The 26075-nt window shown below is 44.1% G+C and overlaps 1 protein-coding gene and 1 long non-coding RNA gene across 5 annotated transcripts; one reads left to right on the forward strand and one right to left on the reverse strand.

Annotated features, from left to right (window-relative positions):
- Nucleotides 1-263: 263 nt before the first annotated feature.
- Nucleotides 264-23078, reverse strand: iqsec3b (IQ motif and Sec7 domain ArfGEF 3b). Of its 4 annotated transcripts, none has more exons than XM_037451289.2 (15): nucleotides 22245-23077; nucleotides 18590-18664; nucleotides 16105-16222; nucleotides 14643-15038; nucleotides 13392-14113; nucleotides 12600-12761; nucleotides 10840-10962; nucleotides 7151-7317; nucleotides 6150-6289; nucleotides 5909-6040; nucleotides 5690-5789; nucleotides 4721-4879; nucleotides 4544-4636; nucleotides 3878-3924; nucleotides 264-2945 (listed from the first exon to the last, which is right to left on the reverse strand). In XM_037451289.2, the coding sequence occupies exons 1-15, from the start codon at nucleotides 22766-22768 to the stop codon at nucleotides 2526-2528; spliced, it is 3378 nt and encodes a 1125-aa protein (XP_037307186.1). In that variant the 5' UTR covers nucleotides 22769-23077; the 3' UTR covers nucleotides 264-2525. The 4 variants fall into 4 exon arrangements, with proteins under 4 accessions (XP_037307186.1, XP_037307187.1, XP_037307188.1 ...); XM_037451291.2 differs by having other exon boundaries at nucleotides 2760-2928; XM_037451290.2 differs by lacking the exon at nucleotides 4544-4636 and having other exon boundaries at nucleotides 22245-23078.
- Nucleotides 23079-23649: 571 nt separating this feature from the next.
- Nucleotides 23650-25330, forward strand: LOC119196243 (uncharacterized). Its single transcript, XR_005114286.2, has 4 exons — nucleotides 23650-23788; nucleotides 23845-23970; nucleotides 24101-24160; nucleotides 24280-25330. It is a non-coding gene; the product is annotated as an uncharacterized LOC119196243 (long non-coding RNA).
- The last annotated feature ends 745 nt before the right edge of the window (nucleotides 25331-26075 follow it).

Raw genomic sequence — 26075 nt, forward strand, 5'->3', positions numbered from 1 at the left:
ATGACATGCAGATTTGCAGCCTCACAACTTGACATTACACGAGTCAGATTCAATATTGCTTTGTCTTTCTTTAACGACTGCGTTCAGCCCCACTGCGCTGGGAGGAACACCTGTGCACACTGATTACCCATGAGCTCCTTTATGCCGCCGCCCTCCTTGCACACCTGGAGCCCATTCATTCATTAGAGAGGTGGGGGGTGATACAGACGCAAACTTCAGGAAAGGATTCAGGCGTCAACACACAGAAATTTCAGGACCAAGAGTAAGAACTACTTTATTCTTTTATTCTCTTTGAACAGAAAAAAAATTAGAAATATTCCATTAGTAAACATGTTGATCTTTAAGAAATCTACTCTTTAGAAATATTGTTAGGGTGCAAATATTATTAACAGTGCTCCACATTGAGGATGCAGATTGATGCGTCCCATGACAACCATGGAGAAGGCAGGGCTAAGGGGTCGGGCAGAAAGTTCGGGAGAGGAGAAAATGACATTTACCAACCCAACATGCCCTGACATAATAATACAACATATAAATAAACTGCCCATGTGTACTGTAAAGAAAAAAAAACAATATCATGCTGTTTAGTACAAGTCAGTCAGAGTTTACAGTAAACAAAGTGGGGGGCTGACTTGAGAAATCAGTCTCTAAGGTGTTTCTATGTTGGATTTTCTGTTGCTTTAGCAGCTATGTGCATGTTTGTGTGTGTGTGTGTGTGTGTGTGTGTGTGTGTGTGTGTGTGTGTGTGTGTGTGTGTGTGTGTGTGCGCATGGCCTGTGAGTCACTGCACATATTCTTCAATACAGAATAGCCCTTTACACATCTCAACAGGTGACACAGCCACATCTTAATTATTCTATGATAATACAACACTATATTTTCATGATGATTGTAGATCTGTAATGATATCAGTGTGTTGCCATGGTAACTGGAGTGTGCTCTATAAAAGCTGCCTGATTCCTGTCTCTCCTAGCAGAAGGATTGAGGATGCCCCCTCATATTAAATGTGAATAATAATAATAGCTATAATAACTATAATATTCTTTTTTTAAACTAGATTCTTCTCTGTACAAATACATACGTAGATACACACACTGGGCAAACCAATCACTTTTTCAGAATAAATCTATATTATCTATTTACACTCTATCCAATATATTCTGTGGTGCAAAAGATACAAGACATGTTTGGTGTTCCTCAGTTGGATGATTTGCAACCTAATTTACAAACTGGCTCAGGCTCTGGACAGACAACCCGATGATGAAAATAAGACTTTTTCCATGATATTCTGTCTTCTACTTCGCTTCTAGTTAACATTCAGTATAGAAATGCTATTCGGCTTATATAACTTTTTAGTGTGCAAGATAAAATATAATTTGTGAGAGGAGAGTGATGATTTTGTGAGGTGACCTTGGTCTACCCTGTGTGGAGAAAATAATATAATTTATCATATTATCATCATATAAGTATTGCCTAAATCCATAGGTACTAACAGTATTCATACTTTTGATTTTGATTAATTACCTCCCTGCTGCCCATGAGTAAGCCGACTGAAATCAGTTCACAAGCACGCTGCTCTCAGTTCAACTCAGATGTCACAGTGCAGCAAATAATCACCTGAGCTCTATGGGAGCAAAATGCCACAGAATGAGGGCAGTCACACAATATTGTGAATATATCTTTTCTCACAAGTTCAGCAAAACACATAACAATGAAGGACAGAAAAATATGATTGTCGTCAAGATGTGGTTTTAGGTTGGTTTAGTGAGTAGCAACATGTGTGCTTAATGCAGTTAAGTGCACGTGACAGGGTGGAGATGCTAGCGCAATTGGTCTTTTTCTTGGGCTTCTCCCTCCACCACTGAGTAGTTACCTATTCCCTAGAAGACGGAGGAAACTAATAAGCTGGGAGTCTCATTTGTTCCCATTATGCAGAGATGACGGGAAAAGAGGACTGCAGTGAAGAGAAGCTACATTAGCTCTGCTGAAATGATTCTTCACAGAGCTGTATCTAACACTGAATACCTGTGTACGAGGTGTGAACTTAACATCAATATCCCACGTTTTTTCTTCATATTTGAAACGATCCCGGGCTCCCACATATCTGACAATGCCCTTCAGTTTGACAGGCATAACTCACTGACACATCTGTCGGAAAGGTGAAATCTAAAAAGCAAAGTTACAACATCTCTTAAGAGTGTTAAATTTAGATGGATGACACCATCAGCTACCGGTTGACATGTTGGAGGCAAAAGGAAGAAGAAACATTGTCATAAATGGCATCAAACTACTCCATATTCAAAAACATCACCATTCAAAACTATGAATAGATCTTTGTTGGTTTCCTTCTCTGTTGTCCTTTTACTTGACTCATGCAGTATATTCCTCCGTTGTTTTTTTAGCAATGCTTTAATCTTACCATTCGAAATGAGTGAATGTGTTCTCTAGAAGTGCTCCACCTGTTGCTGCTATGTGAGTGCGAGGCTCCGTTCTGGGCCCCAAAGGTTCGTAGTGCAGCCGTCCACTCAGACGATGCTGCGGGAACCACTGGAGTTACGCCTGCGGGTTAGGGGCAGGGTGTGGTGGAAGGGCATTGGCGAGTCAGGGGGACAGAACTGGTGGGGGTGGTTGTACGGTGGAGGTGGAGGAGGCAGAGGAGGCTGAGGACCATCCCCCTCTATGACTCGCACAGGTGTGGACATGGCCGAATGGATGAGCTGGTGGGCAGCCGGGCCTTGGCTGAGGAAGGCCTCCATCCGCCCTCGCCCACTCTGGTCCACCACAATCACCTTGACTATCTGCTGGCATTGGATGAGTGTGTCTGGGCGAAGCTCTCCGGGCTGAATAGAGCTGAGCAGCGCGGGCGGCGCGGCCAGGGCCAGAGGCGTTGACTCAATACTGGGCTGGCTCAGTTGATAGGTCTGCAGCCTGTTGTGAATTGACACCTAGTTTAGGAACAGTCAGAGAACGCATGAGGAGTTACCAGCCTGAACGCAGCCTCTACGCAGCCCTCTGGTGTGTTACGCACGTGGGCATGCAGGCATGCAGGTAGTGGTGCAGAGCAATATGAACACACAGTCCAACTCTTTTTCCCCTCAATCATGTTTTTACATGATTTACCCTTTCTCTTACTCATGTTGTAAACACACTAGGCCAGGCAGAGAAAAGTAGCAGGGTAAGAAGAGATTTTTTGACGTTGTGTGAGTGCGTGTATCTTTGTGCAGAGCTTCAAGTCAAAGGGAGTGTCAGGAGAGGAGAGAGGTGACACCGAGGGCGGGTGTCTCCCTAACACACTTATTTACAACTATAAAGGACTGACTGAGAGGCAGGAGAGAGAGGAAAGAATGGGCAACTGAATAAAACAGAGACAAAATTGCAAATGAGGAAAAGAGTCTCCATATCTACACTCAGTTATAGGATGGGCTTGTTTTACAGACACACACACACACACTCCACAGACTGATAACAGTATCAAGCTTATCTGGCTTTGTAGATGGTATTCTATGAGCCAGCCGGGCTTATGGTGGCTCGCAAAGGCTTATACAAAAGGCTGGCAAGCAGCAGCTAATGACAAACGGGATGCTGTATAGCAAGCAGAGTGGCTGCTGATCCACTCACGAGGCACAGAAAGAGACCTAGCGCCACTACAGCACACTCCTCTCAGCGGCCATTCGTTCGTTGGCTGCGTAGTGAGGATGTCCCTTAAGTGGAGCGCTTTTAAAAGCGAAGCATAAAGCAAACTTTTTTTTCCGGATGAGGCACAGTCACTATCTGCGAACACACACACATACACATACACACACATACAAAACCATACCCACAGAACAGGGGAGGCAGGCACTTACCTGAGTTAGACATGAGTGGCTTTTGCACTTACCTCTACTGTGTTGTTGTTGCCGGTATTATCATACACATCCTGTTGCCCTGTTGGAACAACAGGTTTATTTGTAAGTCAACAGGCAGATCTATGCTCCACATACAACGTTAAAAAGAAAGATAGTTACTCATTCTGCATTTTGTGAATCTACAGTCTCAGAGAACGAGATGATACGACGACTCGTAGACTTCTAGAAGTCTAGTTCTGTCCAAAGTGTCAAAAACATCTAAAGGTTTGTTTGTCTCCCTGATAGATATATATATATATATATATATATATATATATAGTCGTAGCCAACTTAGCATGAAGGAAAAAGTCCAAAGGCTGTAAAATGCATCTACCAGCACCTCTGAAGCTAAACTATTAAAACAAGTAGCTTGTCAGTTTAATTCATACAGAACATCTGTGCACAAGAAGGAAAAGGAAAGTTTTCCTGGAACCAATCCACCTTTTAATAATAGAAACGTGAAAATAACATAAATCTTATGCCCTCTGATCATCATCCACTGCTTTTTTCAATTTCTTTTCCAGTGTGGTGAGCTTTTTCATGCATCTGCCTTCCCTGAAGTTGTCCTATTTTCTACCATTACCTTAAGTAATGTATGCGTTGCTATGAGTTGTGTATGCAGTGTTGTGCGTTTTTTGCTGCACGAGCAGAACTAGCACCTGAGGGAGAGCCATGTCCTGTGTGTGTGTCCACTTGCCCGCCATTGGTGTGTGTGCCATGTGGCAGGATGCCTTGTTGCCTCTCCAATTCCCCTACATCACAAGAAAAGAAATTGAAACCAGCCATATACCTATAGTAGAGAGGGGGGGGGGGTTCGGTGTGTGTGCCTCACTTACACTGGATGTGGATCTGCTCCATCTCGTTGACCTCGGTTATCGCCTCTCTGAGCTCCTCTGCAAACTTCCTGAGTTCTTCTCCACTCGGGGAGCAGAAACTCACCAGCTGCTTCTTCTCCGAGGTGAACGGGCTCAGCATTGTGATGCCATGGGCGTAGTCTGATGAGAAGCACCATCAATGTGCCAGAGAGAAAAAGAAATCGCTTTTACCATCACCTTAATTTCATGAAAGGATGCCGAATTTTCAAAATAACCATGTGTGTTTCTGTCGGAAGAAATGTTACTCAGAAATATTAGGAAGGTACTAAAGTATTAATCACACAACAAAACCGGAAACAGACCATTCATTTTCATGCGACTATTAGGCATTTGAATAAAGATCTACAAGGTTCTTCACATTCGTGATGCCCATTGCAGCTTCAGTTACATTAAAACAATCTTCGACCATTACAGCTGTTAGCGCTGTCCCGACCCTCGGCATCGACACAGCAGAGTAGGCCCTCCGATTACACCCCGGATTAACACAGTTAGCTTTGTCAGCATTGTTAGCACCATTAGCAGCCAGCCACTGTATCAGTTGTCACCATGTTAAAGGCTTTGTGGAAGCAATCCCTCAATTATGTATAGTAAATATATGCAAACATTAACAATATAATGCAACCCTTTCTAGACAGCAGGCTCTGGTTTTAAACAGTGCTGAGCTGAAATGCGTTGCATTCATGGTTATCGCTATAAACAGATTATTAGTTTAAAATGTGCTTTTAAGATGGCTCCTTGTGGAAAAATCCTGTTGTTCATTTTGTTTCATAAGTCCAACTTTAGTCTGGCATCTCAAGTCGCTAATTAGAGTAAGTATTGGCCCGGACAACGGCTGGCAACACCAAATCCTGTCAGCCACCTCAGCATTTTTCAGCTCTACGGTACAACTGTACTTAGAACACACTGCAGCAGAGTAACGTATCATCTCACATTCATTGCTGAAGAGGTGAAACTGCATTCCCAGAAGACCCATAGCTTTACAGAAGGTATATGAGGCCGAGCTTTTCTTCTTGGGACACAGCTTTAGGATCTACAGTAGGGACACATGGCACACAACCGGGCAGAATTAAGATTATGTCTAATTATGTACAAACTACTGATAAAATGTTGATTCAGTCGCAAAGACTATTGTGGTAAGAGATTCCTCACCAGCAGCAGGTCATTGAAGAGGAAGACCTCTCTCTGCAGCTGGGACAGTTTCTGTTTATGAGGCTTGTTGGCGTCAGGTACCTCAAACAGACGACAGCAGCACACCAGACGTCTGTGAGGCACAGCGAGGATCTACAGAGGCAGAGTTAAAATGATGGGCATGACAGAGAGTAGAGAGGACATGGCACAAGACAAAAGCTCCTGAAGGAAGGACTTTCACGCGAAGGTGAACATGACTCACAGTTTTGAGGCCCATGATGGACTGCTCCACGCGGCTCACATAGGTGACGTGATCCTCGTTGGAGCGCAGCTCCCTTTGTTGGATCCTCTCATAAATTCCTGCGACCATCTCCCTCGGGATGTCAGCTCCATCATCCACACCTGAGGGAACATAGCCCAGAAAAGGTAGCAGTCACTATCGAGGTAACAAGTACTGTAAGCCTACCTCCGCCCTTAGTTACGGTTGCCACGCCTGACGATCAATACAACACGTGCAGTTTACATTGATAACGGGAACGAAAATATTAAAACAATGACACGGCCACGTTGATTTCAGGAGCTGTAGCGAGCTAATTATGATAATTCCATCATGACTTTGACTGACTTTTAAATGTCTCCCGTTGCCTGTCATGTTTGACAACAATCGTGGTGAGGTTAATTTAGATGGACATAAATGTGTTCACAGTAGCTGTTGGAGACCTTTGTTTGAGCCTCAGGTGATGAAATGCCTCTGGAAACCCAAAACCCATATCTTAAAAATCTAATTCTACGGGAGCCTCAATTAAATGAGTCAATGCCGCGGTCTCTGGAGCAGAGCTCTGAGTTAAGGATATCAGGAATCTCCTCCTGAACAGCTGATAGTTTTCTTGATGTAGCGGAGGAGAGCGCCCTTCGCCTCTTTGAGTAATTTACCTCACTTCAAGAGTCACTCAAAAGACAGATGGTGAGGTTGATTAGGGATGGCTTGTTGTACAACATTGAATTTCCCTGCCCTCACTTTTTTTTGTCGTCCTTTAACTTTTGGCATATTTCTCAGATGGATCTCCTCATGATCTTCAGTAAAAGGTTTGAATTGTGAATGTGAAAATATGTCCCCCCATGTTAAACTCTGTGCATATAAAACAACCTGCCAGGCATTTTATCAACTAATCTACCATGTCCACACTAACCGAGATGACACATGCATCTATTCAAACACACACTCTATCAAACATGCTCATGCGTGTATTTGGACACACTAACCTCTTAGGTTGCGAATGAAGTCATCAAGGCCCATTTTGCGCTGAGGTTTGATGTTTGGTGAATACATGTCAGTGTTGAGGAGGACGACGGCAAAGGCCAGGATGAAGATGGTGTCTGGGTTGTGAAACTGCTGCACCACATCGGGATTACACATACAGTACCTCTGGCTGTAGAGGGGAAATAGGACAGCATAGACATAGGGGTAAATCTTAAGTCTTGGACTAGATTCTAGGCCAATTTACCACCAGACTGCAAAAAGAGAGATTTTATAGGGGAGACAAAGCAAGTCTCAATCCCAGTTTATAGCGTTTATGTGTACCACCAATGCAATGCAAATTAATCAAACGTGGTAAAGGTTTGGTGTACAATACCCCAAAAAGTACATTTCCTATATTCTACTGCAAAGCTCCTTGTCGATGGTAGATTAAGTAAATGTAATGCAATTTGACAATTTATATTGTTTGACTTTGTTTGACACTGAATATAATAACAGCATTGATACCTTGTCAAAACAAAATGTATCAAATTTTAAAAAACAGTGCTATGAAATGTATTTCTGCTTTGAGATTCCGATTTTGACGCATTGAGACTGATTCTAAGCCTGGTATCACCATTGAAGTTGTAGCATTTTTCATTTGATTGACTGTACCTTCTATTCATATGTGAGGATCATTCTACCATGAGACCATGAGAGAGACAGGAGTCATTTGACAAAATGGCACTGCCCTAGGTGAGGTAACGCTGCCCGCTCTGCGTTGGAGCCGGAGATGCCATATTTGGACTTCCTTTGCTCCATCACTGCCCACAGGCTTCACAAACTCTCACTTGAAACCCCTCCTTCCCCCACAGCTCCCTCCCTATCTTTCTTACTGTCACTTGCACTTACACAGTGGGCCATTTCAGTAGTGGGAGGCTTTAATCTCTGTGGCCAGGCAGGATGCAGACATGGAGAGGGCTGCTTTGCTCCATAGAACTATGGACTCATCGGAGCAAATGCAAGCGAGGGGCCACATCTGAGACTTACAACCAGAAAGCTTGTTCCCAGACCCCAAACAAGATCTTTAACCATAGTACGCATAGGGTATCAATAGACTGCCGCTAAGTCAATTGATGTGAAGAAGAGATGCTGTTCGGCTCAAACACTGCTACACGTATAAAGACACACAGAGGCAGAACCGAGCCTCCTGATTTGCCATTTTGATGTAATTCTGCAGCCAATTCATCCAAGACCTACTGTGCACGTGTGACAGCTTATGGACGGATGTGTATGAATGTGAAGTGCACATGAGAGCAAACATTTCAAGTGAATAAATAAAGCTGTGGTTATGTCTATGCATTTGTGTTTATTTGTGCTTCATTCACACATTTTTTCAAGTACAGATCTCCGTCTTATGTAACCTGTTCAAACAAAAAGCTCCAGATATCTTGTCTTCATATCTCCATATGAATGTTGCATGCCAGCTGGCACAAATTCCAATTCGTATAAACGAACTATTCACATCAAGAGTACAACCCATTCAAACGGGTGACATAACAACTGTTACGTAACAGACATGTCATCGGATGTCTGGCCGTCCCGATAAAAGCCCCTTATTATCTGACGTATACTCACAGTTCTTAGTTACAGAAAGTGTGGCCTCAGATCGCTGATGAATTTGTAATCTGCACCCAGGGGCTCGGCACATATGATTGAGGGAGTTGTGATTAGCTGATGACCTCGGTTGGTGTTCTGATTGGCCCTCAAATCAGAAGCAGAGAGGGGATGTGTCATGTCTACTCATTTCCTCTCTTACCTCTAACTTAACTCTTACCTCTAGCCTGTAATCAGAACACAGTTTTCTTAGTGCAGATGATTTATGTTTGATCATAGACCAAATCCTTCAGGTATTGCTTATGAATCTACAGCCTTCTACAGATATTAAAACGCATCAATTTGCCACACATTTCCATTTAAGTTGCATTAGGATAGACCTGGAATTTATTTTGAGTCAATCCTACATAATCCGTTTTGCTGCTATAAATACTAACTGGAGCAATAAATTAGTACTAATCCGCAATTGAAAATAGTCCTCAACATATGGGCTATATATTCCTTTTGGAGAAATGTTTGTTAAATGAAACTATGAATTAGTGCCATGCTAGCTGATGTCTCTCATGATGGCAATGTCCATCTGAGGGCCAGTCTAGCACTTTGTTACAGATTGCCATGTCGGTTCCACAGCAATTTTCAGACATTCATTTACCCCTCAGTACGAATGTAGTAACTGGTGACCCGCTGACTTTTCAGATTAAATCAAAATTCAAATTTGTCAGAAAAGTGTTTTGACTGTGGACTCTTAATCTTAAATGGTTAAATCCTCAATATGAACCAACGGCAGACAGAGAAAGACAGTTGGGAGGTACACAGAAAAAAGACCACAGAGCACAAAAAGACAAGCTGAAGGTCAGCAGCTCACACAAACAAAGTCTGCACTTGGATGCAGAAATGTGTTGCAGGACAATAAGTATGCAGTGCATTTTCTACAGTAACACTGAATTATACAACCAGCTTTCCGCTCAGAAGGATATCTTGGTTTGTGAGTTCAAAGGGTCAATGGGTCAACTCATGGTGGGGACAATGTTAATAATCCTCAGGCAAAGCACAGCACATCAGAAGAGAGACATTAAATGTATGCGACATTGCAACCAATTACTCTGAAACATAAAACAATGATGGCCATTTTTATTGCATTTTCCGTCCTGGGAGCAATCTTTGGACATTACCGGGACATTTCAAGGGCAGTGTTAGCCAGCGGATAAGGAGACAATTGCAGCTCCAATTGGTCTACTCACTTCTGCCTCTAAGACCGGCCAGTCAGAAATTAAAATTGCACTATAATGACCTGTTTCTGACTAGGAGTTAGTTATAGGGAAATCTGGCTGGCCAAGTCAACTGGAAGGCACACGTGTGCAAGCTACCGTAGATCTCTCATGTCCTCCTGTCCTTCTGGACATGAGAGACACAGTTTTTTTTTTATATGGCTCCTACAATTTAGTGACTGTAGGGCATGACCCAATAAGCACAAAATCAGCTTAAGCTAAAATCCCATGAGCATCAAACATGCACTTTTACATATTTATGTGTGATTCCGTATGAAAAGGGACACACAAGTGTCATGCAGCCTGGAGAGCCTGAAGATCTGGTTAGAAAGTTCCATCCAGGGCAAAAAGATGTAAAGAAGAGCATGTAATTGTGTGCCACTGATGGCCTGCAGCTCACATCGCAGCAATGATTGGCTGACAATCAAACACTGCTGAGTTAAGTCAGAGGTTACAGGCAATCAGTGTAATTTGCTAATGATACACGGCTTTGGTTTCATCAGAGCCTGCAACACCGAGCTGGCATAACTAGTAAGACACTACCCTTCCGCCCTATTAGTATGCCATTCTAGATACGTGTGTTACCCCAAGGCCGCAAAATAAGATAAAAAAAGTTTTCTATTTCATTGCAAAATATGTGAGCCTGCCTACATGTGTTGCATAAATGGCCAAAGGCAAAAGTTCTTTTCCTTTCAAAAGGTTCAGAGTGCCCTTACCAGCCCCGCTAGGTCATGTGATGGACTGTTGTTGTGTTGAACTGTATTGAAAAAAAATGATGCCAGAGCCTGTTAGTCAGCCAGGGCTTGTTGTAAGCGAGTTGACAGTCTCACCTAAAGGCTTCGATGAGTCTCTCCACTTTCTGCGCTTCTCCCTGAACACGAACGTGAGCCTGGAACTTTCTGAGGGCTTCGTCGAGCTCCATGCCTGAGAAATCCATCTCATCCACCACGCAGCTATTACGAGACAGTCAGAGAGAAAGGAGAGAGTTGCATTTAGCTGCAGTTTGTCACTGTAATGAGAAGGTGAGAGAGCGAGTGTTAGCGAGTGTGTGCATGTGCATCAAACTGTGGGCAACCAAGTGCTGAGGGCAAATCTTCCTCTCACAGTCATACCTCCAATTCAGAACCACTGACCCGGAAGACGCACATGGGGACAACATGTCTGCACACGCACACACATGCAAACATCAATAGGGAAGATGGGGTCTGATGACAGTGGGAGATAAGAGGGGAAGGAAAGAAAGGGATGAGAGGGTAAAATAATGAAATGCAAAAAGCAAGGGGGCAGAAGAGAGGTACATGAAAGGCTGAGGGCAGGCTGAAGCAATGGAAGAAGTGCGCGTGCATTTATGTGCAAACGTTCGTTTCTGTCCGTGCATCTGTGTCTATGTGTATAAAAGAAAGTGAGTGTGTGTAGCTTGTATGTGTGCGTGTTCGGTTCAGTGCAGTGACCTATTTCTACGGTCTCTGCATCAACCTCAGCAAAAAGCCTTTTCTATCGCGGATCTCTGTCTACACTGGTTGGATTCAAAAAGGGTGAGTGTTAGTGTTTTTATAAATGTGTTGCCTTTATGCATGCAAGTGGTACATGACAAGCGTGTGTGTGTGTGTGTGTGTTAGGTTGCAACATCTAGTCCTACTTTAGATATTTTTAAATACCTGAATCCATTAAATTTAGAGTCACGGTCTCTTATTAGTTTTTTATGTACTTTCTTTTTTTAGTGATAGACCAACGTAAAAATCATTCATTAAGGTTCCCTTTATGACCCTGGTACAAACTCGGATACAATTGAAAGCCACATAGCTGCTATTAAATGAACCTCGGGGTGGGATTTATATTTTTTAACTGATGTTTCCAGGGTCCTGAGGGAAATTTGGTCTATCTTTCAAGTCATCATGAATGAGAAGTCCAAGAGATGCTCTAAATAATTTAAAGTTTGCTGCTGTTTTAGAGATATTCAATGTAGCAAAATCAACTTGCTAATGAGGACCTTGTCATGTGGGGGAAACCTCTAGAACAGCTATAAATAGATCTTGAGTTTAGAATGTTATGTCAAGGGGAGTGCTTTAAATGTAATTTTCGGTCTTTGTAATACATAGTTAATATCACAAAAACAATAGATAAATAAACAATCAAAATTGTAAAATAAATATATTTTGGTCCACAATGTAAATAGTTAAATAAATAATAACAGACAGGTCTACATGATGAACTTAAGGGTGTCAAAACATGACAACTCAGAATTGGTTCTTATTAGCACTCCACTAATTTTACACATTAAGATCAGGTTCATTGTCATTGTCATAATGAGGACTACCAATGGCTTGAATAATGACATCTGTGGCTGACGTCTGAAGGATAACCCTAAAGACGTCATCAAGTCATCCTAGCATGGGGTTGGAAACTATGAAATGTATTAATAGGATATATCATCATAGGATGGATCTTGATTTTTGGATCATTTTGTAAAGCCTGAATTGATGCTATTGGCAATATAAATATATTTTGATTCAGTGACAGGACTTGTACAGAAACCCAACCACGTACGTGTCTGTGTGCATTGCGTACTGCATAAATAATCAGAACTCACTCAAGGACATCCCTGTTGAATTGCAGTTTGCTGTTCCCCAAGAACTCTCCAATCATCTGTCTGCTCAGGCCCTTCCTCTGCAGCAGGAAGTGAGCCACTCCAATGGCGGTGTCGGGGACGAAACCACGCGTGATCAGGAAGTGGATGCCTCTCTCTGGGTTCCTAATGCAATTAGACGGCAGAAAAAAAGCAGATCGTGTTAAGACTTAAAGAGCGTGTGTGCAATGTTTTTGTGCATTCAAGCCGATAGGTGTGTGGGCCAGAGTGAGAAAGAAAATGCGTAACACAGTATACAAGAGAAATGGTGCATAATGTGTGTGTGTGTGTATATGAAGGGAAAATGAAGGTGTGCGTAAGAGGAAGCAGAAAGAGAAAGAGGGAAAGGAAGAGTGCACGTTTCCTCTGCACTGCTGGATCTTGCCCACTGTCACTGATGCATATGAGTGCATTTACTTTCATTTGTAATAACGAATATTAAGTGCAATTCTATTTATAGAAACCGAGAGGCTTTCACATTGTCCATGACCTCCTTGACTACCTCTCCTCTTCAACTGCATTTGCCCTATCTTTCTGTGTGTCTTCGTCCCTTTTTTTCCACTGACATTACAAGATGGCACGGAACATTCAGCGCTCCTCCCAAAAATCACAAACACTAATGAGCAGCTGCTTAGATCAGTTTTGCAGGGCAGTTGCATATTTGTTAGACACAAACAGTAATAGGTGTACTCTGAACTCTGTGCTAGAGGGTGCAGAAATAATTCACTGTGTGTGTCTGTGCTGGTGCCCACTCACACATTGAAGAGGTTGAGTCCTATACGGTAGAGGCGTTTGCGGTGTGTGTCTGTGGATAGAGTTGGGGAGCGGCAGGAGGCTGGATCCTGGCAGTGGTCCCTGGGCAGAGAGACCACCAGGGCCTGCAGGGCCTCTGGGCTCGGCCCCCCGGGGATCTGCTGTGGATGGGTATAATGGTACTGTTGGTACTGCGTGTAAATCTGAGCAGGTTGCTGATTAGACTGGGCTGAGGTGGAGATAGAGGTGGAGGTAGAAGTGGATGTGGACCCCAGTCTGTCTGAGCCGATCACCCCCTCTGTTCCTCCTCCTCCTCCGAGGGTTGCCACTGCTGAGCCCCTCCTGGATCCTGGATCAGCCATTTCCAGCTCCTCACTTGGAGGAGGTGCAGGAAACTCCGGGTCCTCTGCAAACTCTCCATCTCCGCCTCCATCCATCCCGCTCGCGGAAGTCTTCCTGCTGCCCGGTTGTCCCCCGCCTGCATTGCCCAAGGAGGTGGTGGTTGTGGTGGTGGCGGTGGAGATGGTGTAGGAGCTATTACTGTCGATGTGAACGGTGACATCCCTGAAGGCCATGAGCAGCGAGCTGGCACTGCGGGGCAGACAAGCACTCTCAGCAGCTGCACGAAGGGCCCCGGGGTCCATCAGTAGCCCCTTCCCATCTCCACCTTCCGACAAGCTCCAACCACGGAGGGCGTCATCAATTGACTGTGCCAAAGAATGAAGCTGCAAATTTGATCATAGAGAAAATATGCATTCAAACTTTAATGTGGTTAGGACATGACTGAAGAACGTGAGTTTCTGATACCAGAAGGGTTGCTAATTTGGTCTGACTATTTCTGAGACTAGTGAAATAACATAAACAGTGATAGTTGGCTACCTAAGGGATGAGTACATTTAAAACATTCAAACCATCTATCACACCACTGCATCGAGCCAATGTGTTGCACTCTAAGCAGATGAATGCATACAAGGCTGGAACAAAAAGTCAGAGATCACAACAAAAAAAACGATCCTCTGGGTATTTCCTGTGAATCTGCTGCAGTTTGCAACTTAATCAGATGCTTCTGACTTTGAGGACCGCTAACTTTTCTTGGAAGTTGTAGAGATAGTTGTGACAATGACTCCAATGATTCCTAGAGCCATCCTGCTTGCTTGGTCAAAAAACTATAATAAAACCCTATTTCTTGATTTTTTACACTTTTTGGATCATTTGGCATCCCTGCCTAACTTAACTTATGGAAGAAATACTAACCTGATCAGAGAAGCAGTCCTCCAGCTGTGTGAGTGTTTGTCCAGGGGTTTGAGGTGGGACTGCGGCAGGAGGGGGACCAGCTGATGGGGCAGATGCAGGCGAAGGGGGCAGAGAGGTGGAGCGACATGGGGGAGGAGGAGGAGTTTTGGAGCGTAAGGGAATCTGTCCTCCTCCAGGATGCAGACTGTAACTGTGTCTCTGGGCCGTGTTCCTGTTTCGGCCCGAAGGACTCGGATGGCGCAAGGAGATCCGACGGGGCAGCTTGCTCTCCGACAGAGAGTTGCGAATCTTCTGGAAGTTTTTGCTGAGCTGGTACTGACGGAAAGCCGTCTGGATACGACGGGCTGCCCGCCTCGCTATCAGATGGCCTCCATATTTCTGCTCCAACTCATCTATCTGGGGGTGGGGGGAGAGAGTTAGTGGGAGTGATTTTAAATATCATACATGTTTACAAGGCTCTGAAAGTTACTGATGACACTGTGGTTGTCATAACAGCCACTACATGTTTATTCATCCACCAGCAGGCAAATATCATAATGTCATATTGTATCCATGTCTAAAAAAGAGTCAAGCAAATTCAAGCTTTGCCCGAGTCATGAGTCAGCACACTTACACTTCTCTGCTTAGAAGTATCCTTCTTTCTTCTCTGTATACTCTGTAACCTCTGGGGGTTTATGGCGTTTATAGAGCCAAACATAATCTATCATCATTCAACTGTTAATAATGCCTGAAGGGCCATGGGAAGGAGGATGGATGGACTGTGACAAAGGTGATTTTGCAAAAATGAATAGAAAAGTAAACACCCGCACAAGCCTATTTCTGTTCCGTTTGTTGGCAGAGCAGCTTAGCCCAAAATCTCGGCTTCTTCCGGAATTTTGCCCTCATACATTTTCAGCAGAAGGGTTGGAGAAGAGGGAAGATGACACAGAGTGTGTGTGTGTGTGTGTGTGTGTGTGTGTGTGTGTGTGTGTGTGTGTGTGTGTGTGTGTGTGTGTGTGTGTGTGTGTGTGTGTGTGTGTGTGTGTGTGTGTGTGTGTGTGTGTGTGTCTTTTTACACAGCATGTCCACAAAAACTGCAAAACTGCACCTGTTCACAAACAGAGACACGCACAAACACACTAACACAGCAGCAGGAGCAGTAGCAACAGCAGACCCTTCAGCAATTTGGTTTAGGAGATAAAGGCATCTCCAGCCGCAAGAAGCAGTTAATAGCTGTTACCATGACAACCTAGCATAGTTTAGGTTGCTGTGGCTTTGACAGTGGAATTGCTGGTGTTTTTTTCATGTCAACACCTCAGACAGAAATAGATCTTAATTTGAATCTTTTTTTGTCAAATGATGGTCCAATGAGCAAATCCTCATGTTAAAACAGGAAGAGCATTCAGAATTCACTTGTGGTTACACACGCACGCACACATGCGCACACACACACACAATGGAAACAAATCTGAAAAAAACATACCTGTTTGTTCTTATTCTCAAGGCTGATTTCGTACTCGCTCGGTCCTTCTCTCTTGGTCCCCTCCACTTCCTGTCCACCACCACAGGATGTTCCATCCTCCAGGCTAAGCATCTGTCCACTGCCACGGAAATAAGAACAGAAAGCTATTAGTGCTCCCTGCTGACCTTCAAAATTCTGCCGTCTCTGCAGTCCAGGTCATCAGCTAAGCCGTTTTTGAGAAGGTTCACTAGAGCAGTGGTAGGCACAGCGTGATGTGTGGCTGAGTTGGCTCGGGGCAAAGGTGACTATGTTTATGTGTCAAGTGCTGTTTGGTCAGGTTTGTGGCACCAAAGCAGGTTTCATGAGGAAAAATTAAGTGTGTAAGACCTGGAATGTAAAATATTTTATGTAAGTTGACTTGTGCTAGGACCACAATCCTTTCACTCCTTCACTATTTCACTATTTGTTACAAACTAAAACTCACTAGTTCACATTGACGGCAAGTATCACTTACTTCATTTCCAGTTATTCTGTCAAATATGTTCATTATATGTTATTATGTTTTTTTATATTTTGGCATGGTAAATCGCCCAGTTTTGCCCAACCATCAGCCAATAACTCAAAGATATAATACCATAATATGCCATTAAGCACCTTTTATATGGCCAAACTGGCTTGACAAGTGTGAGTGTGCCTGATGTTGTGCACTCGCCTCGTTTCTTCCACCCAGGTAATGCTTACCGTTATAAACGAAAGGGGCTAATGCTAAATCCAACGGGGGAGACTAAAAAGCCTGCTCATGGTTAAATAATGAGCTCACCACTAAAGCTCCTCTTTGTTTTCCTTGATTGCTGTTAAAGCAAATTGTCTCTGTTCTCCAGCCAAAAGTCAGCGATATTGCCAGAGATGCTTAGTCATATCTCTAAATGAAATAAAGTTGGAAGGAAAAAAGAGAAAATAGGTGGATGAAGAGAAACCAGTGGAGGAAATTGAGAGAGAGAGAGAGAGAGAGAGAGATACAGAGAGACCGTGTTGGGTACGTGCATGCTGGAGGCTGTCTCTATCAAAAACTCTATTAAAATGCTGCCATGCCCCTGCGCAGCATCAGAATACATTACAGTACATTAGAATACATTAGAGGATTTAAAAGCAAGAGTTGAGCTATTAACGCATCTGGACAGCAAAAGCCTCCGTAATGCTATGGCAGCCATACTCTCTTTCTCACACACACCCACACACAACCACATATGCACACATATGTAGCTGCGAGAAACGAACCAAGCACACACTCCAGTTATATCACGTGACGTAACGGTGGAAGTGAAATGAACATGTGTCTAATTGCATCTCACATGGTCTTACAGAGATTTATAGTTCTGTACAGCCTGGCAAGAAACACAGACACACACATACACACACACACTCTCATTCACATAAACATGAACATGCATAGGGGGGAAAAGGCCCTGCAGGTTGGACTAGAGGCGGATCTCGTGACATCTCTTGGGAGGTTTGTGTGCTCTGATGGAGCCAGTGAATGACAGTGAGGGTGTAGAGGTGGAGCAAGTCTGCAGCCAGAAGGCACGCACAACTTCAAGTGATGATAATAATGAACTTCAGGGATGCGCGGCTCGTCTAAACCTCATCATCTCAGGCGGGTGTAAACTGCTGCTGTGCCATTATCTCATCCAATCAGGACTTTGTGGCTGTATGATGATGATAGTTGTCATCAAATCAGAGAAAAGAGGGATTCCAGACAGATAGTGATATTAATAAAAACAGAGTGAGTAAGAGACTTGGTGAGGAAAGATGAGACAGAAATAGAGGACAGATAAATAATGAGTAATGATGGATAATAAAAAAAAAACTACACATGGTGGAAGAGATGAAACCAGATGAAGAGAGAGAATGGGAAGGCACCAATCGGATTGGCTGAATTTAGACGATGGGGAAATTCTAGAGGAGGGAGGCCAAAACATGAAATTTGGGTATTCATTAAGAAACATGTCAAATCCAGCTTTTGAGAGTTTTACAACTGAGCTTTGCTCATCCAACCATCACTGAATGAAAGGTCATGCCTTTAAACAAAAGATAATAACAAACAAACTCGTACAACAAACAGACAAGCTGCCCACACAGAAATAGACTAAAGAGGTTACAGTTGATCTTCAAAGTCTTTTTTTCTGTAGTTACTATGGTAGTGTTAACGTTGTGTCATTACTGGGTTGCTATGGGCCCTTTTATAGATCCAACATCAGTTTACCCCACCATTCCCTCTCCATCTCTCTCCATGCATGTGAATCACTATTGAAGCTGAACAATCTATAGGCTCAATACATTTAACTCTCTCACTGTAACGGCAAGCGTCACACGTCCGAAAGCAGTTCTGTGCAGTTGGTATTTTAACAGAGGCAGGAGCCTTTCAATTGTTGACTAACCATACTGTTAAAGTAAAAAGCTGCAGAGGCATGAAAGTGTCCGTGATTGGCGTGTGACTTGGATTTACCTGGATGAGCCTGTGGTGTCAGCCTCTGGATGTTCAGGGGCGGGGCAGCAAAACTGGTGCAGCACGGTCTCACTCCTGAAGGGCAGACGAGAGAGCGAGGATAGGTAAGCAAAAGGAGGGGGGGGGGGTGGTGGAGGACAGCAGACAGAATCAGAAGGACAGCATGTCATTCAGTTGTTATTGGCTCTTGCTGGATGTTTGCCTTGTTTCCATATTCCTCCTTATGTTCTTTCTTAGTCCAACATCCCAAAGCACACTGAAAAGATTCTTGTTATGCTCTTCTGGATTATTTCCATGGGCTCTGTTTACAATGTGGCACTGATCGTGTGGTAAATACCCTATGTAGGTCAATTCATGGCTGAGGATGCTTAGATTGAGTGTGAGTTTGTGTATCTGGATGAGCTTGTCTATGTTTCCGCCCATCCAATCAGATCTGTTGTGATTTAGCAGAATTCCCAATCAGGACAGATGGTCACTCAAGCTCTGTTTCCTGTACTGTCTCTTCTTAAGTTAGCATCTCTCATTTCTCCCTCATACATTTTACATCTGCATTCATATTTTAGGCATCTTGCTGGTACTCTGAGCCGGAGCAATTTAGAGGGAAAAGATTTTTAAGAAATGTAAAGAAAACAAGACATGTCAACACCTACCACCAGTGACATTATGAAAAAAAATATTTATGAGTTCAAAACGATTGTATCATATCTTTTGTGTAAAGGTGTGATGTGTGGGTCACATTGGGTCATTTCCCAATGAGCTGAACGCATCCAGTTGTCAGTGAATTATCTCTTCCTCTGTGTTCTGACCTGAGCTCAGCTCAGCATATTGCTCGTGACACAGACCCACACTGACAGGCAGTCAGAGTCTGTGCGAGGCTCGGGGTGACATTCCAAGCTATAAAAAGCTACTATTTCACGGCAACTTCCACAAATTTAAAAGCTTTTAAATAAACATACTGATCATAGCTGATCAACACTCCTCACGGTTAAAATTGGTGCGTGAACGGCTCTATCTGTGCAACACCTTTCACACCTTGCATACATGCACACATGAAAACCTGTGCATGTCCATGAATCATTTCATCTGCATTTAGCAGCACTGCTGCTGTGGTTCTCAACCCTGGTCTTAGAACTTTGAGAAACTCTATTTCACCAGGTGAGGTCTTGAGTCAAACATTTTTTAGGACTTATTATTACAAGTGCATCCAGTATCTTTGCAAAATTTTATTTAATTTTGCTAGAAAATAAAATATCTTATAAACACATTTTATTACCCAGTTACTTTTATTATTTTCCTTTTCAGTCTTTTGATCAGTAGACAAATGATTAAATAATTTTCCTAATCCAAGCTATTGGTCATGTTCATTTCTTTTTTTAAATATAGGTACAAACTAAGGGACTATATACATCTATGCAGTATCTCTGTTATGTAGATTTTTGGGATATATTGTGATGGTCACTTGTTTGACTGAGAGGAGGCATCACAAAACCAACTTTACGTCAAACTGTAAAACAGAGAGAGAGAGAAAGCGAAAAGGTGAATATTTCAACACTACATGCCTCTTGCTGTCAGGCCATGTTCTCTCTCTCTGCCCCGTCTTCCCTCTCCATCCCTCTCCCTGTCCTGTTTTGTAAGAGTACTTTAAACGCAATGCTTTTATCCAGAAAGAGTATGCTAGGAAGAGGAGGGTTGACATGAAACAAGATCCCCTTCATTTGGACTCAAAACGTTGCTGGTACATTGTATGCACCTTCCACTGCGTCCCTCTGTTGTCCAACCCATCCATTTGGCCGCCAGCAAGATAGATAAACTGAGGAGACAGCGTCTCCCTTTATATCATGGTTTTTTTGGTCTCTGCTCATACCTGTCTCGCTCTCTGTGGACAGAGACCCGTCAAAGCCTCTTTCTATGCCCCCCCCTTATCACTTTCCACCTCCTTCCCTTTCACTGGACTACTCCAAAGTCAGCCTCAAGCTCCTTCCTCTAGACACCTCAAGGGCTCCATCAAAGACAACGACAGAACATGCATCCCTCTCTCTTTCTAGCTCTCTGCCTTTCTCTCTCCTGAGAATGGCTGATTACCGTTCGCTCCATGGGCTAAGTGGGGCAGATAGCAGGCTCAGCTGTGGGAAGACGGAGAATTAGGGGAGAGGATCCTGTCTCTCAACTCATAGGACTCAGACCTGTGCTCTGACCAAGATGACCATAGTTCAAAGCACACAAATATGCAAATAGCCAACCATATGCACACACATATGCACACATACACACACAGAGCCATAGGCAATGACAGGAAGGGGAATCCAAGGAAATCCAAGTAAAAACCTGTATTCCCCCCCACCCCACCCCGCGAGCAAGACGACAAGTTAGGTGTTAACCTGCCGGTCTTATCCAGAGCAACTTCATGGACAGGTGAGGATAAAAGGCTGCATTCAAGGACACACACCTGCACGTATAGGCTATTTTGCCCGATGCCTGATCAACTGTTGAACAGCTCTGCTGTGTTCTCCCTCCAGCTTTTATAATAACAATTCATTTATTTTAATTTCTTCCTCAGCAGTTAACCTAATTTAAATTAAGAACCAGTGGTGTTACACAGATTTCTCTCAAATAATAACCAATTTGCCGCAGGGTAAGCTCTCTAGAGACTACAACTCAGGTTCCAGAGAGAGCAACAGGCACACACAAACACACATTCAAACACACACCCGGAGAGACGGAAATGAAATGTGTGGCAGGTGAATCATTCACTCGAGGATAAATATCAACAACTGTTTTTTTCCCATTTGCATGTCTCCCCTCATGCACTCCTCTCCTCTTCTCCTTTAAACTCCTCCTGAGTGTTGAGTTTCTCCCACCAGTGTGGGTGGAGTCCCAAAGAGACCAATCACGACTCCTGCTGGGAAACAACTCATGAACTGGAGGTACACACGCACACAGAGTGAGAAAAAGAGAAAAAGATGGGTTTTCTCTCATTAGGTGACGTGCTGATGTACTATGAAGGTCTGGTGCGAAGCAGGGGGTGATGGTGTGTGTGTGTGTGTGTGTGTGTGTGTGTGTGTGTGTGTCTGACTGACAGTGCGCACGTGTTCCTCATCTAACACAGCAACATCAGAGGGCCAGAGGTCCCGTGAGAGTTCACAGATCCCGTGCGATAATTCATATAGAAATCAGCAGGACCACGGACAGACCATCAGTGTATAATCGCTGGTGAGGCTGCGCCTGTTTCAAGCTGACAGTGACCGCCTGTTTTCAGCACACAAATACACACATGCGCGCGCGCACACACACGCTAATATATAGGCCTACTACAGCTGTTTGTTACGTAATAATCCAGTATTCGTGATCCAGCTTCACATTTAAATACCCCTCATGTGTCACATACCACAGATATGAGTCCTTCTTCATTTACCCAGTTAAAAATCTTCAGTACACGCACGTGCGCGCGTGCACGCGCAGAATAATTCAGTTTTAGAAGGATGCTACTCAAAAGCTACGAGGGATACAAGACAGGCTTAATAAATTAGTGATATAGGTCGATAATGGAGGAAATGCATTACCACAGGAGTTTTTAAACCTTCTGCCTGTATACCATACTCAGTTTTACTATTTTGGTACGGACACAAACAAATGCAAACAGCTATATTCTACTCACTCGGATTTCCTTGATAGGGCCAGGGAATGACAAAGGGCTGTGGGGGTCATCGGAACCAAAGTGCGGCAGCTTTGGGAACTTCCTCCGTTTTCTGGTTCACTGTCAACCGGAGAAACCGTGGACAGGTCTGCCGGAACCAGCTGCATGTCCCCAGGGTCCATGGGTTGGGAGGGTAACTGCTGGACCTCCGAAGTCGCCGTTACGTAGGTTGATGCCGCGTTGTGTTCAGGCAGACACTCCGCACTGGTCTCGAGCTGCGGGTCCTGAGGGTGGTGGTGTTGATGAAAGCAGCTGGGGTCGGGGTGATGGTGGTAGTGGTGATGATAAGGATGCTGCTGTTGAACCCTGACGTCCCGCAGGTGCCTGTTCTCGCCAATGAGCTCGTCCACCCGCCGGTCCAGCTCCTCTATCCGGGAGCGCTGGGTCTGGATGAGACTCTGCTGGTTCTGGACGATGGTGGTGAGCTCTCGCAGGTACAGAATCGCCTGCACAGGATTTTCCAGGAGGCTGGTGCTCATCATCATACCCAAGACAGGAGGAGGGAAGAGAAGCCGAAGAAAACAGCTGGACTGTCGGATGGAGAACTGACGAGACGCAAAATATCCGTTAATGCGGCTGAGACGATTAGATGTCCTTGCGCTATATCCTCTCCTTAATTCTGCTCGGCTCTGTATGAAGCTGCACCGACCGAGCTAGGCTCTGCTCCTCCGGTCGCTTCCCTCCCCCCTCTCTGTCTTTCTCTTCCTAGCCCTTTTTTCTCTCTCCCACTGCGCTGATTGTTGCTGATGAGAGGAGCACGGTCCAGATGTGACAGGAGGGAGGAGGGGATGAGAGGCGCTGGCAGGCGGGTGCGTCATTACGCACTTGCATGAGGGAGCTAGAGAACAAGGACGCGCCCTACAGGCCGTTCACGGAAGTTTCACATCCAAGCCAATATATTTCTGATTGAAGGCTACTGCACATAACATCGAAGTTTTTTGCGAACAACCATTTTTAATTACTGCTCCACGCCACCCTCATACACAAATTATGGTCCACGTCAAAAGGAGAGAGAGAGAGATAGGGGGGGGGGGCATAGATGCCCCAAACTTTGAGAGAGGTCTAGCGCAAATCGTGGCAGTGGAAACTCGCTGAGGCACTTCCTGTCGCAGGCTGCGGTGCCGCGGTGATTCGTGGCAACTGTCTCGACTCTGTGGCAACTGCCGCGGCGAGTTGTGGCAACTGCCTCGACTCTGTGGCAACTGCCGCGGTGATTCGTGGCAATTGCCTCGACTTTGTGGCAACTGCCTTGACTCTGTGGCAACTGCCTCGACTTTGTGGCAACTGCCTCGACTCTGTGGCAACTGCCTCGACTTTGTGGCAACTGCCGCGGCAAGTCGTGGCAACTGCCGCGGCAAGTCGTGGCAACTGCCTCGACTCTGTGGCAACTGCCTCGACCCCGAGGCAGCTGATCTCATTATCACTTCCCTTTCTTTTAGAAAGATACCAACAGCCCTTCAATAACTGTGTCAACGACGGCACCCGATTTGGAATGGTCCATTAGGGTGAGTTGATTAATTTATCAAGAATGTCGCATAAACTTGTTTCTTCTCTTTCCCAGCCTGATGAAAAGGGGAAATTTGAGGCCATTTTTGAGACTCTGGGCCCTGTAAATGGTCTCCTCTCGGGTGATAAAAACAAGCCAGTTTTAATTAACTACAAGCTACCTCTTGACGCCTTAGGAAAGGTGATTTTACATTTTTAGTTAGATTTGTGTAACTCACAACCTTATTGCAGTCTTTTCAGGCATTTAAAAGTTAACCATTTTAAAGACACTGCAGCTCAGTCATTTTGGCGTTGACATAATTTGTCTGTAGATTTGGGACCTGAGTGATGTGGACAACGATGGACAGTTGGACAGAGAAGAATTCACAGTGGTGAGCTGGTGCACTTTTGTGTGTTTGCTTAAAGCTTCACTGTTGCTCCAGAATAATTCAGTAAATGTTTCTTTTTCTTTCTTTTTTTAAAATAAATGATCTGATTTCCCATGTTTCAGGCGAGGCATCTTGTGTATCGTGCCATGGAAAAGGAGCCTGTCCCAACTACCTTACCCACCTCCCTCATCCCCCCTTCCAAAAGGAAGAAGAAGTCTGCCGGTGCGCTGCCAGGCGCTGTGGCTGTGCTGCCCTCTCTCCCCGGGCTTACTGCCGGCCTGGCTCCTCTCAAGGAGCCCCTGCGAAGCACTCCTCCTCTGGTGCACGCGACTCCCTTCAGCACCAGCACTGTCAACCTCTCCCCAAAACACTCCTTTAAGTCCAGCTCACCGGTGCGTCGCCTCGCTTACATTGCACCTGAGGTGTGGCGAGCTCACCGTTCGCATCGATTCACCTGTAGATGATGGAGTCCTCTCTCTGTAAGCTTTGCAAATGATTGAAAGGAATATTACAATTTTATTAGGAACACATATACATCTCAAAATTTAAACTATAGAAAACATTCAAAGATGACGCTACATAACGTCAACCTACTTTTCCTTTTTCCATGAACAATTCTATATATAAAAAAAGCTCTTATCAACAATAGACTTTTTAGCATTTTGTGAAATTATATGTATTATATATGTGTGTGTGTGTGTGTGGATTCAAATGATACAGAAGGGTCCTTGCTCGGGAAAGTTTTCCTATTAACATTTTCTCTCTGGCTCCTGAAAGACAAACATAATTTAATGGAATCGAGGGACGAGTATCTTGAATTGTGTTATCATTCTTTAGAAAAATTATACTTAGTACTGTGGCAATGCCTTGAGGGGAATGTGTCCCCTGTGGCATAATAAAGTGTAAGGAATATATACATCAGAAGATTATCTGTATATCATGGCCTTTAGAAATGACAGCATCCACACTGTCACTTTGATAGTTTCTTTTGTTTATACTGCTATAATCCCTGTAAACAACAGTGGACTAAAAAGCCAAAGACATCTAACAGAACTAGATGTACAAATATGTGGGCATGTTTATTATTTTAACATTTGTTTTTTTAAACATAAAACAATAAAGTTTTTCGCATGAGATTTCTTTTGTCCAATTGCAAAACAGAATAAAGTTACAGCAGCACCACTGTAGAAGCACCTTGATTGTGGATCTTGTTTTCTTTCATTTATAAAACATGCATTTGCGATCCACCGACATGACTTTGTGTCCTTAATGAGCGCTTATGTACAATGGGCCACGTAAGCTGTGACAGAGAGCGCTGGCCTGATGGAGGCCTGTTGTGTCCGTCCAGGCCTGTGGAGCTTTGCCAAGCCGTTAGGCAGATGAAGCTCCACTCCATCAGGCCCATCCAGGGGTGTCAGGAGGCCCGCCTGTTGGGCTGTAGAGCCACAAGGGCTCGACTTCTAATTGCCCTCCAGTAGCTTGCACGGTTTAAAGGCTCCAGTTTATTTCTGGATGCAGGTTTGTATAGAGGTCTGTTTGGCATTTGAGTACTTTTCAACAATGGATTAGTGGGCAGACGGCCAAATCTCAAGAGCGTCTACATCACGGAAATTGTTAGATACTGAAACAGTGGCTTCATAGGAGGTGTTTAAGTTCAGTATATTACAAAAGAAAAAGTGTGTGCAAATATTCTTTATGGGGCAAGAGCTGAATATCTCTGTGTGCGATGAACTTTCGCCGCTCAGTTTACCAAATTAATATTTATGGCCTCTGCAAAACAAAAATAATTGCTCAGGATAGGATTTTATTTGCACTTTTAAGGTATTTCTCGCCATTTTTGCAGCTAGAGCATTGCGTAATATTAACATAAAAAAGGATGTTGATTAAAAGTTTCAGAATAGGCTATATTTAGAGATAA

Source organism: Pungitius pungitius, chromosome 6, assembly GCF_949316345.1.
Source record: "Pungitius pungitius chromosome 6, fPunPun2.1, whole genome shotgun sequence".
Lineage (NCBI taxonomy): Eukaryota > Metazoa > Chordata > Actinopteri > Perciformes > Gasterosteidae > Pungitius > Pungitius pungitius.

Coding starts and splice junctions, on each gene's coding strand:
- iqsec3b (XM_037451289.2), bottom strand. CDS start 22,768: ATGATGATGAGCACCAGCCTCCTGGAAAATCCTGTGCAGGCGATTCTG. Junction 7,318..10,839: donor AGACTCATCGAAGCCTTTAG/GTGAGACTGTCA, acceptor TCCCCTCTACAG/CCAGAGGTACTGTATGTGTA. Junction 2,946..3,877: donor GCAACAACAACACAGTAGAG/GTAAGTGCAAAA, acceptor TTCCTAAACTAG/GTGTCAATTCACAACAGGCT.